Source organism: Bos grunniens, chromosome 21, assembly GCF_055505025.1.
Source record: "Bos grunniens cultivar Pamir isolate PY7600 chromosome 21, Bosgru_T2T1.0, whole genome shotgun sequence".
NCBI lineage: Eukaryota > Metazoa > Chordata > Mammalia > Artiodactyla > Bovidae > Bos > Bos grunniens.
Window position 1 is genome coordinate 63897408 of NC_141185.1, and position 18807 is coordinate 63916214.

The following is an 18807-nucleotide window of genomic DNA, read 5'->3' on the forward strand; positions in this document are numbered from 1 at the left end:
GTTATTTTGCTTTTAAATAAATAAGCAAACAATCAAGCAAGCAAGCTTATTTCCAATTCTGCAGACTTTCTTAGGGGCGGGGGCTGTCAGGTTCTGGACACTGGCTAGTCCAGGTGCCCTACCTGGCCATGAAAGCTGGCTGGAGGCACACTGTGCAAAAGACTTAAGGATTTCAACCAGGACAGAAATGTCCAGAGATGTTGAGGACAGCTCTGAAAAACAATTGGGGGGTGGTATGGCTGTGGCTCCGTTAGGAGTTAAATACTTGAATGCTTTTATTTTTCAATTCCTAAAACAAGGCAGATGGTAGGAAAAAGAAAACCCAGCCTCTTGCCAAGATTCTTGAAGAAAAGAGTTGCATGCACGCAATACACACAGGCTGACTATATTAAAACTAACAAGGCCATTTTTAAGCCCTTAGTTTCCCAGCTACAGGAAACATCATAAAAGAAGACCCAGGATGAGGACAGAAGCCAGAGCGATCCCTTTGATCCTCCTTCCTGAGTTCACTGAGCACTCTACTGTGTTACAGGACTATAAAAGCTCTGTGTATAGCAGAGACTCACTGACCCCTTCTGTCTCTGTGGGGGGTACAGATGATGCAGTTAAGTGGTGAAGCAATCGGGGTCTGCCTGTCAAGCCTATAAGTTCAGTCCTGAGGTCCTGACACTAAGGGATGCACATAGTACTTGAGTACAGACTCTATTTGACAAAGGTCTGACATCAGATAGCTAATTCTTCCACTGAAATCTGTAACGGAGTAAGGCAGACACATTATAAACCCATTCTAGCCTCACATGTGAGGAAGGTAAGCAAGCCCTCCTCCCAGGAAATGGACTTCCACCCAGGGAAGCAGCCTAAGCTTTGGGGAAGCACCCAGTTCTACAGCAGCCACGGGTGCCACTAGGGTGGTGCCCACTCATGGTCAAAATAATGAAGAGAAGTGAAATGAAACCTTGCCAAGATATGGTCACTGCATTGACATTTCCGTTGATAAACTTTGTGATCACCAGCAGGGTGGCCAACGTCATACCAGATGCACACCTGGAAGGAAGTCTCTCCAGCTGAACTGTAAGAGATTCACTTCTTACTTCACTTACTTCACTTCAGCTCCTATTGGCTGATACCCCAACTATTGTGCTTTAGGAAGTATTGTAGCACTTTCTACTGTACTGATGGTACCGAACGATTTGAGGACTTACTTGAGGAAGTTCTCGAGGTCATCTCGACTGCAGGAGGACCAGGAGAGGTCGCTGGGGCTCCGGCCTTTCACCCACTCTCCCGACATGATGTGGGACCTGCCGGCGCAGGAGGAGTGGTCATCGTCGTGGTTCATCCCCAAGCTGCCCGAGGGAGAGGGGGAGAGGGCGCTCATTACAGGCTTCTCATCTCCTGGCCCGGATGCCAGCACCCTGTGCCCACCTAGATCACAGCTTAATCACACACAGTAGCACAGGAGATGCCTGCTTCCCTGCCATTCTCAGAGCAGACCGCGAGTCACGAGCTTAAAGAAAAGAGTGAGGGTGATGACTCACTCACTCAGTGAGTGGAAACTAATCAACCATGTAACCAACAGCATTCACCTAACAAATGAATAATAAATGAGTGAGCCAATTATATTAAATGCAATATCACAGTTCTTCTGATGGTTAGACTTGCTTTTCCACACTAACATATCCCAGCGTAATGCTTCAGTATCTCACTGCCTGCAGAGAAGTCGCTAAGCTAAGGGCTGGTGCTAGCCAAGACTCTGGCTTATGAAAACTCATGAACACTCACGGCTTCTGATTCATATCACTATACCTGGGTCCACCAAGATCATGCCTATCTCCTTCCCACCCAGTTGTACCTGGAAGACAACAGGATGCTGATGTAGATGAGGGAGGCTAACTGTAAGCGGAACAATGATCTCAGTTCACAAACAGGCTGCCGGTAAGGGGAAGCCGAGAAACAGAACACCCGTGACCAGATGGCCCACCGTCTGCTGACCCGTGACCTCCAGGGCAGAGATTCACCGTGCATAAGGGTTGCTCACTCTTTGTCAACAGCCCCGTGGGAAACACACACATGTGCATTCCTTCAAACATATTTAAGAGAGGTTTCTCAAGTGCCACAAACGACCTAGAAAGAGAAGATACAGCGGGGCACAATAAGCCATCAAATCAGCCTGGGAGATGAGATGGACCCAGAGACGACTGTGCCGAGAGGTTCTAAACGTGCCTCCGCGGCCTTATTTCTCCCAGCTCTCCTCACGCACCTCCGACTCTTTCCCCAGTTCCTCTGCGTTCTCACTCCGCACACTCCAGGACCACTCGGTGCTCCTGTACAGAAAGGCTACCTTGGTCAACCCCCCATGAAACTGGGAAGCTGACTCAGCTCCCATCCCTGGAACAACAGGGCCTGGCACCCGAGCTCCTGCTCCAGGTGAGCAGGGCCCCCTCTGGTCACCCAGCGGGCCCGTTCCTATAGCTGAGGGTGTGCATACCAAAGGTGAACTGAATTTATACTCAAGCCTATTTATAATAGTAATACTTGTTATTTCAATCAATACATGTGGTTACATGTTATGTTAACCAGTGTAATATGAGCATAAAAGTAAAGTTTTCATGAAAAGCAATTTAGCTCGAAGCTAAACTAGGCTGCTGCCAAGTTGGGTGTGGGCAAGACAACGGTAGAAGTTGAGGAAAAAAATCATAAAAATCTACCCTTAGACTGTTTCACAAGGGTCTTTCAAGGTCTGCTGAATCTACAAAAAGAAAAAAAAGACACTGAACTCAAGCTCATCACACTATAGTTGTGGTTTCTGTGAGGAAGGTGATGGGAAGCCCAGTCAGCTTCTCTCAGAGAAAAGGCTTTCGCCCCCACCACAAAATTGGTGACAAAATGAATGTTTTCATTACTTAAGTCAAAACAAAAGGGCCAAATGTTTAAGAACCTAAGTACCATTTCTTTGCATTTCCCCTCTTGACCCAGTTTTTCAGTAATGGCTCAGCTGACCAACCACTACCCTGCTATCCTGTCAGACAGGAAGGTTTCTGCAGTGTCGCCTACATGTTGGCTCCCCCTTCACCTCGGTCCAGGCCTCTCCTGCCAAACCTCTCCCTGAAAAATGCCCACTCCTGGGATTTCCCATGGGCTCTTCCACCCCACCAGGTGCCCTCAGCACAGCTTTCCATCCCAGCCTGTCCACTCACGACTGACACAGAGCAAGTACTCAATAAATATTTATCAAGTGGATTAACTATTTGATGCAGGAGAAAACATCAAAAAATTGGAGGATCCACATCCACAGTAGCTGTGCTGGTCTAGGGCAGTGGCCTGCTCAACAGAACAATGAAAATCATCTCTGGATAGACACAATCCTGTTTTCCTGCCTAGATGCCAGGAATCCATCCAATTAGGGTTAAGTAGAGAGCCTAGAAATTATCAGATACATCTGACCAATAAGAATAATTTTTCAATGGTATTACTCAGGTTTTTACTTTTTTTTTCCTGCTTGTTATCTGTGGCTCAGCTGATAAAGAATCTACCTGCAATGCAGGAGACCTGGGTTCAATCCCCGGGTTGGGAAGATCCCCTGGAGAAGGGAAAGACTACCCATGCCAGTATTCTGGCCTGGAGAATTCCATGGACTGTATAGTCCATGGGGTCGCAAAGAGTCGGACACGACTGAGCAACTTTCACTTCACTTTTCATACCTTTATCTACACAGACACACACATATATCCATCTCTTTGTTTCAGGAAAGATAGGAACTGACTGTAAAAGATATTGCTGCTGCTGCTGCTAAGTCGCTTCAGTTGTGTCCGACTCTGTGCGACCCCATAGACGGCAGCCCACCAGGCTTCCCCATCCCTGGGATTCTCCAGGCAAGAACACTGGAGTGGGCTGCCATTTCATTCTCCACTGCATGAAAGTGAAAAGTGAAAATGAAGTCACTCAGTCGCGTCCGACTCTAGCGACCCCATGGACTGCAGCCTACCAGGCTCCTCCATCCATGGGATTTTCCAGGCAAGAGTATTGAAGTGGGGTGCCATTGCCTTCTCTGGCAAAAGATATTAAGTCACCTTAAATTTGATTTAGGGTTTGATATGATATCTATAAATAAAATGAATGATAGGACTTTCAAATGGGTAGATCTGAACATGTCGATGGCTTCCAGGAAGCGCTGGTGTAGAGGTTACATAAATACAAGGTCTCATGAAAAAAGTGGCTCCCAACTTCATCATTAAGGACAAAGCGTGAGCACAGAACGTGGAGCAGGTCAAACTGTGTCATTGCTCCCCGGGAGAATCCAATCCCAGGGGGACTCAACCTGGGATCCTAACCCCCCTCCCACATCCCAACTGGGACGTCCTGAGCGGCCCCCAGACGCTCCTTGCTGTTTGGGAAACCACAGTCGGAGGACAGCCAAGCCCTGGCAGGATGGCTTCGCCACGTATGGAGGAATGTTTCACTTGTGACTTACTTCCAACTTTTTTCCCCGTGGTCAAGCTGCTTGTAAAATCAAAGAGGTTCTTTCGCCCATATGCCAGACTCAGCTGGCCAGAGAGCCTGGTCTCTCTGGAGACAAAACTCTGTCCACCAAAGTGCTCAGAAAAGCTGACTGTGCCCTTGACACCCGTATGCCCACAGGGCGTTGTGTTCATGGTTCATGCTGCCAGCCCCCAGAGGGACTTCCCTAAAGAATGTTCTAGTCAGCAGGATCAGCGAGGAGTGCCGTTCTTGGGTTTCTGGAGCTTGTCTCGAATACAGATGGTGGTGGATCTGGTTTAAAATGTTCAAATGCTAACTAAGAGCCTCACAAACTGAGGAACTTGCATTTAGGTAGGAGTTTTGATATTTGAGGTCTACATAAACTACAGTTTAGGCTATTTTTAGTTTAAATTAAAGATCACTTGACTGAAGAAATTTCATGTTATTTTAGGTTGATGTCTGTGGTAACATTATATTTAACAGAACATGTAGCATTAAGCACAAAGTTAAAGCAACTTTAACCCTAAGTGACTGAGATTAAGGACACAGACGGGTCTCATGTCACATGTGGTACACATTTATCAAACACAATGACGTCATGGCCTTGAGTAGACTTTATCTTAAGACAAAAGAACATGGTGTTTCCAAATCTGCTTCAGGAAATCCAATATATGCTGCTAAGTCACTTCAGTTGTGTCCGACTCTGTGCGACCCCATAGACGGCAGCCCACCAGGCTCCCCCGTCCCTGGGACTCTCCAGGCAAGAACACTGTAGTGGGTTGGCATTTCCTTCTCCAATGCATGAAAGTGAAAAGTGAAAGTGAAGTTGCTCAGTCATGTCCAACCCTCAGCGACCCCATGGACTGCAGCCTTCCAGGTTCCTCCGTCCATGGGATTTTCCAGGCAAGAGTACTGCAGTGGGGTGCCATTGCCTTCTCCATCCAATATATACCATGCGGGAATTCTGAAAGGCAATGCACCCCCCTTGCTAGCTTCACTGAAATCCTGGAAGGCGCAGCAGATACTAGGTGTTCTGGGGCTGGTACCCATGCCATTGTGGAAACTTCTGTTTTACCTGGTTTAGAGCCTGTCCCTTGGATGCTTGGGTGTTTTGATGTCAGGTTTGTGACCTGGGCTGCCTCCCTTTATAGTACTCTTGGCTGGGTTTGTGAAATAAATGCTCAGGTGGAATAAAAGACCCCAGAAAGTCTCCCATGAGGGCAGTCTCTCCAGGGAAGGGGTTGAGGCTGGCTTGAGTCTTGCTTCAGCTGCCCCCGGGGAACACTGCCTGGCAGTCCCTTTTCAATAAATGTTTACTGACTTTGAAATAACAGGAAAGGCCCACAGCAGTTTCCAGGAGATCATTACTGTTGATTAATAAAATAATAATAAACACCTCCAACATTACTCTAGAAGGGAAATTCTTTACTACCACTACCTGTTTGCCAAGAACCAGACTACCCTCAACCTATAGCTACTCAGAAACTTTACCTTCAAGGATTAAGTCACCAGGGGTACCAGGCTGCACTCATTTAAACAGGTTGAACAATAGGGTTGATTGTCATGATCATCAATAACCCCATTTATAGGGAACACAGCATCCATATTCTCTCACCTCAGAGAAGTTGTTTTTATTTTTATATAGGAAACTGAACTCATCAACTTGCAGGGACTTAGGAACACTGCAACTACCAGAGTAGACCTATGGCCTCCACCCTAGGTCCCCGGGATACAAATAACCCCAAAACACCATGGAGTTTTGAATCACTAATGGATAAAGAATAACCAAAATAGTGTTGACATTAAGTGCATTTTGCTAAAATGGGTAACAGCATAGTAGGTGAAAATGCATAAGGAACATCATAGTATATAGAACGTATCTCTCTTAGCTAACCAGAGGACTGAAATCAAAAAAGCACTCATGTTCTTGGGTTTACATGGATGAGATTTTGATGTCAGGTCAAAATTTGATCAGATTTTTGATGTCAGAGTCACACCTGGCTTTCCCTCAAAGTAGTCTTGCCTAGGACTTGCATGTGTGAGTGTATAAACATATACATACATTGAAACACACAAGATCGATTTCAAGTGGGCTTTAAACTTCTATTTCAAGTAACTGGGATGAAAGACAGGAAAAGAGAAAGAAAAAGAAAACAAAGCACAGGCAATTCTATCCCCTCCTTGGGTTAATGAGCGTGCATACAAGTGCATGCACGCATGTGACCATGCACCCTTGGGAGGACAGAAGAGGAGAGCTGGCCACCTGCCCTTCTCTCAGGGTCTGGAGGCCTCTCTCTGTGAGCACAGCATCACTCAGGGTGACTCTGATGCTTCACGAAACAAATTTTTCACCCAACAAGGGCACAAGCTGTGGAGTCTTGATACATGAAGTTCAAATTTGTTTAATGCTCAGAGAAACAGCTGTCACTTCCAACAGTGCTGGGGAGACTGGGGTGATGAACTTAAGAGAGGCTGGGTCTGGTGTCTGACGTGGCGCTTCCAAAGTGATTATCAAAGATAATTCTGATGAACTATTTTCACCTTTCATCCTTATTTCAGAGCCTAACTCTGCACAATATGCAGTGACACAGGGCTATTATTTACCCGAGCACTTTCAATTCACATCACTGCTATGTCTCTACAGCCTCCAGATAGAAAAGGAAAAGGAGTAACCATGTCATCTCCCTCCTTCTTGATGACCACCTTTCGGAGCTACACGACTGGAGTCATCTACTTGAGGTCACACGCCAGGTTAATCTCAAAACCACCACTCTGGGCCCCGTGAACAACAGCAGACACCACGCCTCTCACGGCTGAGGCTTCCCCTGTTCAACCTCCTTTTGTCCCCACGTGCCTGCCCCCTGATTCTACTTCAACATCTACACACATGCTCTGATTTTCTAATAGTTTTGACGAAAGTACATAAATAGTCAAAGAGGATGGTATGAAACCCCTCCTTCTCACATAGAAGTCGAGTGCTGTATTTGAAAGGGCCTGGCTTGGTGTCAGACTGACCTGGGTGAAAATTTCAGCTCTGCCTCGAGAGAGCAGTGTTACCCCTCCGAGCCTCTGCTTCCTGGTTTATGACTGAATAGGGCTCATGGTAGTTAATGTCATTCATTCATTATTCAACAAACACGGCTTAAATGCTATGACCAGACACTGTGCCAGGGGCTGACATGGGCTAGGCCCCTGCTTCCATGGGGTTTACATTCTGAAGAAATGGAGATGAGGGTTATATGGGCCAGCAGACACCATAGAGCCTGGCGAGTAGTGGGCTCTGTAAGACAGGAGGGTCTTGCTGCTTCTAAGCACATGCCGAGTGACGGAAAGCTGGCTGCACCCAAGCTGCAAACTCAGGTGCCCTCAGAGAGCTCTGAGTTAAGGGGGGAGGTGAGAGAGGCCACAGACAAGGGAAGGGAGGCTCATGGCCAACAGAACAGTATCTTCCTGATCCTATGCTTTTAAATTCCATTTCTCTTCTGCAAAAAGCTAACTGAACAGAACTGCCTGCTCTGGCCAGCGCAGCCCAGGAACTCAGAGAATGGGACCCCTGGACAGAGGCGTCACAGAAGTCAGAGCAGCCCAACTGTTCTTGGCAGGTGGTCATCCCGTCCAGATGGCCAGGGGGGACAATCACGGTCCACAGCACGTGCTGCCTTCAGAGGAAGAGGCCGCTGGCGATGGCCTGTGGCATAGCCCCCGTTCCTCGTCTCCCAGCAGCGGGCCACACTTCTGCTCAGCTACCGGTGCATCCAGCAGCCGGCACTGGTGAAGACCTGAGGGACACAGGCCCCAGGGCTGTGGCTGGGTCCTCTCAGCAAGAAGCTGTCATGGCCCAGACAGCTCCTACTGGCTCACCAGCCCCTAGACAAACGTGGTCGGGACACAGTGAGACGGTCGCATCCTCCTCTGCTCCACTGGTTCCCAGAGCAGGCTGGGCCCATGGCAGGGCTCAATTAATAGCTGTGCAATGGCATAGGCACACGAGTGCCGAGGTCGACACAGCAGCCTACCAGCACACAGAGCACAGGCTACCCTTGACGCCCCTTCTCCCGCGGCCTCATTGGCATGAGGGGAGGGCCCCCAGCATGAACACACAAACAAACCAGCAGCACCTCCTTAGGGGGATCCTGGCCTCTACCCGGACACCTCCACTGCTCAGAGCATTCCAGCAGCCCATCCGGAGCCAATGAATGCAAACGTCTGTGATGTCACTTTATGATCATAGACTTGAAGTCAAATGACATTTGCAAATTTTACAAAAAAAAAATCCATACAGCCAAGTTGGTTTCTGACCTGGGAAAATAGTCTACAGATGCGTGGAGGGGGTGTCTGAAGCTATTTCCAGGTAGAAATTCCAAAGAAGTTTAGAATGATGGCTACATTGACAAAATAAGGATACAGCCTCCTAAGGTGAGGGACTGTTTCAGAGGGGACATTACTGATTCAGATGAAAAAGCTGTAGAGTATAAAGAAAAAAAAGCCTCTACCAAGGCATAAGAAATAAGTCAGTTTTCCTTCTCTCCTTTCTTTAGTCTTTTTGGAGAACTTTACTCTTCCATGATTTTGGTTTATCATGTTTCATAAGAAGTCCTTTCAGTTTGGGATTCATCCAGCCTGGCATCTTGCATGATATAATCTGCATAGAAATTAAATAAGCAGGGTGACGATATACACACTTGTTGTACTCCTTTCCCAATTTTGAAGTAGTCAGTGGTTTCATGCCCGGTTCTAACTGCTGTTTCTTGCCCCGAATACAGGTTTCTCAGGAGACGGGTAAAGTGGTCTGGTACTTCCATCTCTGTAAGAATTTTCCACAGTCTGTTGTGATCCACACAGTCAACGACTTCACTGGAGTCAATGAAGTAGAGAACGTTTCTCTGGAACTCCATTGCTTTCTCCATGACGCAACAAACGTTGGCGATTTGATCTCTGGTTCTTCTTTGAAATCCAGCTTGTACATCTGGAATTTCTCAGTTCATGTACTGCTAAAGCCTAGCTTGAAGGCTTTTTGAGCACAGTTTCAAGCATATGTTGCTGTTCATTTGCTCAGTTGTGTTCGACTCTTACAACCCCATGGAATGCAGCACACCAGGCTTCCCTGTCCTCCACTATTTCCTGGAGTTTGCTCAAATTCATGTCCATTGAGTCAGTGATGCCATCCAACCATCTCATCTTCTGTTGCCCCCTTATCTACCTGCCCTCAATTTTCCCCAACGTCAGGGTCTTTTCCAGTGAGTCACCTCTTTGCATCAGGTGGCCAAAATATTGGAGCTTCAGTTTCAGCAACAGTCCTGCCAATCAATCAGGGTTGATTTTCTTTAAGATTGACTAGTTTGATCTCCTTGCTGTTCAAGGGACTCTCGGGAGTCTTCTCTAACACCACAGTTGGAAAGAATCACTCTTTAGCACTCAGCCTCCTTTATGGTCCAACTCTTAAATCCATACATGACTGCTAGAAAAGCCATAGCTTTGACTATATGGACCTTTGTTGGCAAAGTGATGTCTCCACTTTTTAATACACTGTCTAGGTTTGTCAAAGCTTTTCTTCAAAGGAGCAAGTGTCCTTGAATTTCATGGCTGCAGTTACCGTCCTAGGTGATTTTGGAGCCCAAGAAAATAAAGTTCTGTCACTGCTTTCATTTTTTCCCCATCTATTTGCCATGAAGTGATGGGATTGGATGCTATGATCTTAGTTTTTCAATGTTGAATTTTAAGCCAGCTACTTCACTCTCCTCTTTCACCTTCATCAAGAGGTGCTTTAGTTCCTCGTTGCTTTTTGCCATTAGGGTAGTGAGATTATTGATAATTCTCCCATCAATCTTGATTCCAGCTTGTGCTTCATCCAGCCTGGCATTTTGCATGATGTACTCTGTATAGAAGTTAAATAAGCAGGGTGAAAATATACAGCCTTGATGTACTCCTTTTCCAATTTTGAACCAGTCCCTTGTTCCATGTCCAGTTCTAACTGTTGCTTCTTACAGGTTTCTCAGGAGGCAGGTAAGATGGTCTGGTATTCACATCTCTCTGAGAATTTTCCACAGTCTGTTGTGATTCACACAGTCAAAGGCTTTAGAATAGTCAATGAAGCAGACGTAGATGTTTTTCTGGAACACCCTTGCTTTTGCTGTGATCCAACAGGTGTTGGCAATTTATTTCTGGTTCCTCTGCCTTTTCTAAATCCAGCTTGAACACCTGTGATTTCTCAGTTCATGTACTGCTGAAGCCTAGCTTGGAGAATTTTGAGCATTACCTTGCTAGAATGTGAAATGAGAGTAATTGTGCAGCAGTTTGAGCATTCTTTGCCATTGCCTTTCTTTGGGATTGAAACAAAAGCTAACCTTTTCTAGTTCTGTGGCCACTGCTGAGTTTTCCAAATTTGCTGGCATTTTAAGTACAACACTTTAACAGCATCATCTTCTAGGATTTGAAATAGCTCAGCTGGAATTCCATCACCTCCACTAGCTTTGTTTGTAGTAAAGCTTCCTAAGGCCCATTTGACTTCACATTCCAGAATGTCTGCTTTAGGTGAGTGACCACACCATCGTGGTTATCTGGGTCATTAAAACCTTTTTTGTATAGTTATTCTGTGCATTCTTGCCACCTCTTCTTAATATCTTCTGCCTCTGTTAGGTCCATACCATTTCTTATCCTTTACTGTATGAATAAATTTGCATGAAATGTTCCCTTGGTGTCTCTAATTTTCTTGAAGAGATCTCTAGTCTTTCCGATTCTATTATTTTCCTCTATTTCTTTGCAATGTTCACTTAAGAAGGCTTTCTTATTTCTCTTGGGTATTCTTTGGAACTCTGCATTCAGATGGGTATATCGTTCCTTTTCTCCTTTGCCTTTCACTTCTCTTCTTTGCCCAGCTATTTGTGAGGCCTCCTCAGATAATCATTTTGCTTTGTTGCATCTTTTTCTTGGGGATAGTTTTAGTTACCGCCTCCTATGCAGTGTTGCAAACCTACACCAATAGTTCTTCTGGCACTGTGTCTATCAGATCGAATTCCTGGAATCTATTTGCTAGCAAGTGAAATGAGTGCAACTGTACAGCAGTTTGGCCATTCTTTGGCATTGCCCTCCATTGGGATTGGAATGAAAACTTACCTTTTCCAGTCCCGTGGCCACTGCTGAGTTTTCCAAATTTGCTGACATGTTAAGTGTACAAACTGGAATCAAGATTTCTGGGAGATTTACCAACAAAGTCAGATATGCAGGTGATACTACACTGCCACTACAATGGCAGAAAGTGAAGGGGAACTAAAGAGCCTCTTGATGAAGGTGAAAGAGGAGAGTGAAAAAGCTGGTTTGAAACTCAACATTCAAAAAGCTAAGATCATGGCATCTAGTCCCATTACTTCATGGCAAATAGAAGGGGAAATAGTAGAAGCAGTGATACATTTTATTGGGTGGAGGCTCCAAAATCACTACAGATGGTGACTGCAGCCATGAAATTAAAAGATGCTTGTTCCTTGGAAGGAAAGCTGTGACAAACCTAGGCAGTGTATTAAAAAGCAGAGATATCACTTCGCTAATAAAGGTATGCAAAGTTAAAGCTATGGCTTTTCCAGTAGATGTGAGAGTTGGACCATAAAGAAAGCTGAGTGCTGAAAAATAGATGCTTTTAAACTGTGGTAGAAGACTTTTGAGAATCCCTTGGACAGCAAGGAGATCAAACCAGTCAATCTTAAAGGAAACCAACCCTAAATATTCACTGGAAGGACTGTTGCTGAACCTGAAGCTCCCATACTTTGGCCCCCTGATGCAAAGAGCCGACTCACTGAAAAAGACCCGGATGCTGAGAAAGATTGAAGGCAAAAGGCAAAGGGAGTGGCAGAGGATAAGATGGTTAGATAGTGTCACCAACTCAATGGACATGCATTTGAGCAAACTCCGGGAGACAGTGGAGGACAGAGGAGTCTTTGTCTCCTCTGAGGACAGAATCGCAAAGAGTCAGACATGGCTTAGTGACTGAACAATAACAACAACCTTTTAGTTCAGAATCGTACTGATTACTTTGGAGAGAACTGGTACCCCTGTAGTTTTGAATCTTGCCATCCAGGGACATGCGGGCACCTTTTCATTTTTTCAGGCTTTCTTGAATGTCCTTTGGCAAAGTTTTACAGTTTGTATCATCATGGTCTTCCTTTTTCCTTTTTGTTATCAGCATCATTCCTGGGTATTCCACATCTGCGGTTGAAGTTGTAAGCAAGGTCCATTTTTTATTCTTCCACAACTGATGGCTGCTTGTGTATAAATAAGAAAACCACGGATAACTGTATGTCGCGTGACTTGCAATCCGATGAATACTCACTGCTTCAAACGTTTGCCAGGTGATTCCCTTACAAAATGTACTTAGCCACTACATTTTGTAGTTAGCCACTACTGCTTTGCTTCTTCCCTTTCAAGCTTTATATCTCATTTCTTACCTTATGAAGTTTGATGGACTTCCAAACAATGCAAAATGTTAGTTAGAACATGAGGACCTTTATCCTAGTCCAAAAACTCATGGAAATACTACTAATATTTGCACACTGGATACATCTGTTCTAGACTGCTTGCAGGTAGGTAAACTTGGTCAGCTTAAGGACACTTTCTTCTAAATAATCATTTTAAGAGGCCTTCCTGCTACCATCTCAAAGTAAACACTAAAGACAGTCTAATACAGTGGAAAGAGTGATGCTCCAAAAAGACAGAGGTCATGGTTGATATTAAAGACCTGCTCCAGTTATTTGGGGGAGCTGAGGCAAAATTCCTAACTCAATAGGACTGTTCTCCTAGCTGGGAAGTGAAGGGCTTGAACCAGGGATTCAAGGGGTTTTCCAGTTCAAAATGGAATCATTTTGTGATTCTTGATCTAGAAGACTAAGTACGATGTAAGACAGAGCTGCTACTCTTTGTTCCAGTAAGAGCTGGGTGGGCCCTAACCTATACTGGCACTCTCAGGGTACCTGGGACACAGCACTGAGGGGCACACACAGCCCTGCCTGCAGGAAGCCCACAATCTGGCAGGGATCACAGACAAGTCAGAAGTAGTGTAATGATGCGACAGTCCCTGTGTGACTATCCAGTATGGCAGCCACTGGCCACGTGTGGCCTAGGAACACTTGGAATGTGCTAGTATGGCTGGAGAACCGAAACTCTGATTTTATTAAATTTTAATTGAGATAAATTTAAAGGCCTACTTGTGGCTAACTGCTACCACACTGAACTGTACAGGCAGAGATAAGAATCTAATTCAATGACCCTGAGTACCACCACTGTGCCAGGAACTGCCAATGTCATCACTTGGGTGCAAGAGTATACGCAGGCCCACAGAGTACTTACAGGCTTACAGACATTTAGAGACATAAGACAACCTGATGACACAACTGGAGAAGACTCAGTGCCAGGTGCAGACACCAGAAGCTGAAAGTCATGGGGATTTAGAGAAGGGAGCCATGCTGACTCACACTGACTCTTTGTATGACCTCATGCCTATTTCTCCTCTAAAATGGTTGTGCTGATGGTGCCATCTGTGCTAAGCCCTCAAATTGCAGGACTGTGATGTGATGGATTAGAAGAGAAGAACCTAGAGATCTACAAAGGCTTTACAGAACACCCAGGATAATGAAGGGATATCAGTCTAAATTGCTTTAGACCACGATGTCTGAAAAGAGGGATTCTCTCAATGACCTCCCACAGAGGCCTCTTATATGCAATTAAATCTGGGACATTCTCAGTTGCAAATGAATTTTCTCAAGAATGGCATAAGATCACAAGCCTTCACTCGCTAACTAAAAAAGTGAATAGTGGATTGTAACAGGGCAAAACAAAGGAGGTTATTTCTAATGCTAAGCAGTTCTGCGAGGATCTCCTTAGCTTCTTAAAGAAAGATAATTTATTGAAGAAACCATTTTTATTTCAGAAGACTTCACAAAAACACTACACTCTTCTCAAATTAACCACTGACATGAATGTCATCCTGGTCCCACATCCCTAGTGTGGCCTGCTCTGGGCCTGGAGTGCAGAAAGGCCCAAGGAAAGGGCCCACGTGACCTGAAGTTGAGAACGCTCTGAAGCCCGTGAAGATGCTACAGCAGCAGCAGTCAGGCTCAGCTTCCCTCCCAAATTGCATGATGGTTCACTGGCACCCCTTCAGTTCCATTCAGTTCATTCAGTCGTGTCCAACTCTGAGACCCCATGGACCACAGCATGCCAGGCCTCCTATCCATCACCAACTCCCAGAGTTTACTCAAACTCATGTCCATTGAGTCGGTGATGCCATCCAACCATCTCATCCTCTGTCATCCCCTTCTCCTCCTGTCCCCAATACCTCCAAGCATCAGGGTCTTTTCCAATGAGTCAGCTCTTCGCATCAGGTGGCCAGAGTATTGGAGTTTCAGCTTCAACATCAGTCCTTCCAATAAACACCCAGGACTGATTTCCTTTAGGATGGACTGGTTGGATCTCCTTGCAGTCCAGGGGACTTCAAGAGTCTTCTGCAACCCTACAGTTCAAAAGCATCAATTCTTTGGCCCTCAGCTTTCTACTCTCACATCCATACATGACTATTGGAAAAACCATAGCTATGACTAGATGGACCTCTGTTGGCAAAGTAATGTCTCTGCTTTTTAATATGCTGTCTAGGTTGGTCATAACTTTTCTTCCCGGGAGTAAGCGTCTTTTAATTTAGCTGCAGTCACCCATAGTCTCCTTCAAGTCTGCAGTGGGCCTTCCCTTAGGCCTGGCTGTGCTAACTGGAGGCCAACGTGGAGCACAGGGTGGGTTCCGAGGACTCAGGCTAATGCAGCATAAGTGGGTCTGAGCCCGTGGCTCCACTCGCCCCTCCTGGTCTGCCAACGGCATCCCACAGGGCTGGGGGGACCAAGTCTGAATTTTGGTTCCAGGGCGGCTCTCTGGCTTATCAAGCAAGAACACAGCAAGGGAGCTGAAGAGTACAAAGTGTTTCCCTGCATGCAGTGTGCTCCCAAGGTCCTGCCAAGGAAAGTCTGCCTGAACAGAGGGCTGGCACTTATGTTTTGAAGGAAACTGGGAGATGGGGTGAGAGTCAGAAAAATATGCCTTCTGCTGCTTAGCCTACAGTGTAATTTCTCAGAAGCCCCTGTGGGCACCAGGCTGAACAGGGCAGGAAACAGAAAGATGGCTGAAAGATTCCAAAGAAGTCAGTCCTGGTTATCCCCCAGCTCCGGATGTCAAGATAGAACCTCCTGTGCACCGCAGGTGGGAGAACGGTGTGTAAACAGGGAGGGATTTCTTGGTTTCAGGGCCACCTACAGTCCCCATGAGTCCTCTGTACTGCCCTCTGTGGAGTGCTTCAGAAGGTCAAGGTCGAAGCCCCTGGGCCTCTGGGGCCCACACAGCAGAGCGCTGCAGTGAGGCGAAGGGCCCCTGCCATGTCCTGGGGCCCTGGGTTAGCTGTCTGTAGTAGAGACAAATCACAGCATCAACAATGCATTTGGCTCAGGAACTGCTAACAAATGTACAGTACAGTGGTTGTTCAAGAGTTTTGCAAAGGAAACAAGAGCTTTGAAGATGAGGAATGCACTGGCCAGCCACTGGAAGGTGACAGCGACCAACTGAGAGGATCATCGAAGTTGATCCTCTTAAAACCACAAAAGAAGTTGCTGAAGAACTCAGTGTCAACCATCTTAGGGGCATTCAGCATTTGAAGCAAATTGGAAAGGTGAAAGAGCTTGACAAGTGGGTGCCTCATGAGCTGACTGCAAATCAAAAAACTTGTCATTTTGAAGCGTCATCTTCTCTTATTCTACTCAACAACAAACCATTTCTTGACTAGATTGTGACATATGACGCAAAGTGGATTTTATACAACCACCAGCAATGACCAGCTCAGTGGTTGGACTGAGAAGAAACTCTGAAGTTTAAGCTCCAAAGTTAAACTTGCACCAAAAAAAGGTCATGATCACTGTCTAGTGGTCAGCTACCCATCTAACCCACTCAGCTTTCTGAATCCTGGTGAAACTATTACATCTGAGACGTATACTCAGCAAATTGATGAGATGAGCCAAAAACTGCAAGGCCTACAGCTGGCATTGGTTAACAAGGGCCCAATTCTTCTTCATGACAATGTCCAACTGTATGTCGCACAACCAATGCTCCAGAAGTTGAATGAAGTGGGCTACAAAGGTTTGCCTCATCTGCCATATTCACTTGACCTCTTGCTAAGGGACTACCATTTCTTCAAGCATCTCAAAAACTTTTTGCAGGGAAAATGCTTTCACAACCAGCAGCAGGCAGAAAATGCTTTCCAAGAGTTCATCAAATCCCGATGCACAGATTTTTATGCTATGGGAATAAACTAATTTATCTCTCATCGGCAAAAATGTGTTGATTTTAATGGTTCCTATTTTGATTAATAACGTTATGTTGGAGCCTAGTTATAATGATTTTGTGTTCATGGTCCAAAACCACAACTACTTTTTCACCAACCTAATAGCATCATTCCTACCCTCCCAACTCCCATCTACACCTGAGGGTCAGAGGGCGAGGGTGGGGGAGGGAGACACATGTACCCAGGTCCCTGAGATGCTGGCGGGTGCAGTGAGGTCAGGGAATAACACCCAGAGTGTGGGGGCAGGGTTGGGAACCCTGAAGTGCTCTATGATATTCATCCTGCCTCTCCTTTTTGGTACTTGAAAAATTCGCACATTAAAAACAAATCGCCAGGAACTTGATGCTCAGGATATTAATTCCTTTTCTAGTGGAGACTCAGCCTCTAAAGAACCATAGGAGTTTAACCACTTCGTGGGCTCTTGAAGCCCCCTCTGTCTGTGTCTATGTGGAATCTGGAGCCCAGAGAGAGGTGACCACCCAATACTTCACAGCCAGTTACAGCAAGTCTTCCCAGAACCAAGGGTCTCCCTTGTTCTGGTCTGAAATCAGATTTCTGGTCTACCTCACCGGTTCTGCCTTTGTCCAACCCAGCCACCCTGTGAATGCGGACTGGGCCAGAGTCTAGGGGCTTAAACCGGGAATCATTCAAAGATCATCTACAGACTTCAGGATGAAATTTGGTTTGGTTGTGGAAAACCTCATAGTTAGCCTTCAAAATAACCATCTTTTAAAAGTACTAACTTAAAAGAAATGCTCTAAATTCATTGGTTTCATAGGCCTTCCTCCACCATCCTCCCATCTCCCTCTCTCGCTGCAAAGAAACCAAAGGACAGTGAGTGAGTGTTTCCTTTTTAACAGTTGATATCCCTTAACCAGACAACATTCTTTTCAGTCCCACCTAGACTTAGCAACTTTGACTGCTTAGAAGTGTATTAATAAGCTTTCCACTAACAAATAATAACAACTGCCTGATCTCTCAGGGAGGGATTTTCTTAGCCAACAGGAGGAGCCCTGGTGTGGAGTAGCTAAAACAAGTGTCTGGCAGAAATTCAAAGAGACAAAGGAGTATAAACTGAAACCTGAGTCCCCCCTCCCCTAGAGTAGCTCCCTAGGCCCCCTTTCGCTCCCCTACCCCAGACCTGGAGGCAATCTCTGTCCCCAGTTTCTCCACGGGCTGGTGTTTTAATGGGTGTTGGAAAGCAGCCCCCAGCACTTCCTACCCCTTCAAAGGTGGTGCCGGGAGAGGATTAGCTGACTGCAGGGGGACCTGCTGCTCAGAGAACCTGCAGCTTCTCAAAGTTCAAAGGCCCCTCAGGAACATCAAAGGGCACAGGATGCCCCAGACAGAAGACCAGTTAAGGACAGGCTGCTTCCTGCCCCTAATGACCCTCACTCCCTTCCTTCCCCAAAATCACACATCAGCAGGGGCTTTATGGCCTCATTACTTGATCGGCCTTTTCCTCTCTGACCAGGAACTGGGGTAGGGTGAGGTCGGGGGTGGGGTGTGCACTCCACCCCAGCTCCCAGCTGTGAAATGCACGCCACGGGGTCAGCAGGCCTGAGGGGGTGTTACCCCCAGTGACCCCGCCTCCAGACCCTCTATCCCAGGGCCTTTGCCTGCCCACCACCTCGTGTGGACACCCCTTCCCAACCTCCCTGCGGGCCAAAAGCTTCCCCTTCCCGTAAGGCACAGATTGCCGTTCTCAGCAGCCTTGGCCCTTCCCAGCTAAGAGGGACCCCTCCTAAGGCCTTTCTTTCAAGGCCTCCTTGCGGGTAGAATTTGCCATTTTTTACACCTCAGCAGCCCAGAGCCTCCCCACAGACAGGCCTAGCACTAGCCACACAGAAGGTGCTGATGAGTATTCCTAAACTGACAAGAACAGACTGCACCAAAGCCAGTCAGCTGGGCGGTATCTAGGAATTCCTCTTGCAAGTCTCCACCCCACGGCTCTACGGTCTCTGCGCCTG

At 46.4% G+C, this 18807-nt stretch overlaps 1 protein-coding gene across 6 annotated transcripts in view; it reads right to left on the reverse strand.

The window, feature by feature from the left end:
- Positions 1–18807, reverse strand: part of ADAMTS17 (ADAM metallopeptidase with thrombospondin type 1 motif 17) — a 406696-nt gene that overhangs the window by 196375 nt on the left and 191514 nt on the right. For 5 of the 6 annotated variants that reach the window (XM_086364868.1, XM_086364864.1, XM_086364867.1 and 2 more), the window contains exon 9: positions 1203–1343. In XM_086364868.1, the coding sequence (XP_086220994.1) occupies positions 1203–1343 (141 nt within the window). The remainder of the gene's footprint in view (positions 1–1202; positions 1344–18807) is intronic. The other variant, XM_086364865.1, reaches the window with a different exon arrangement.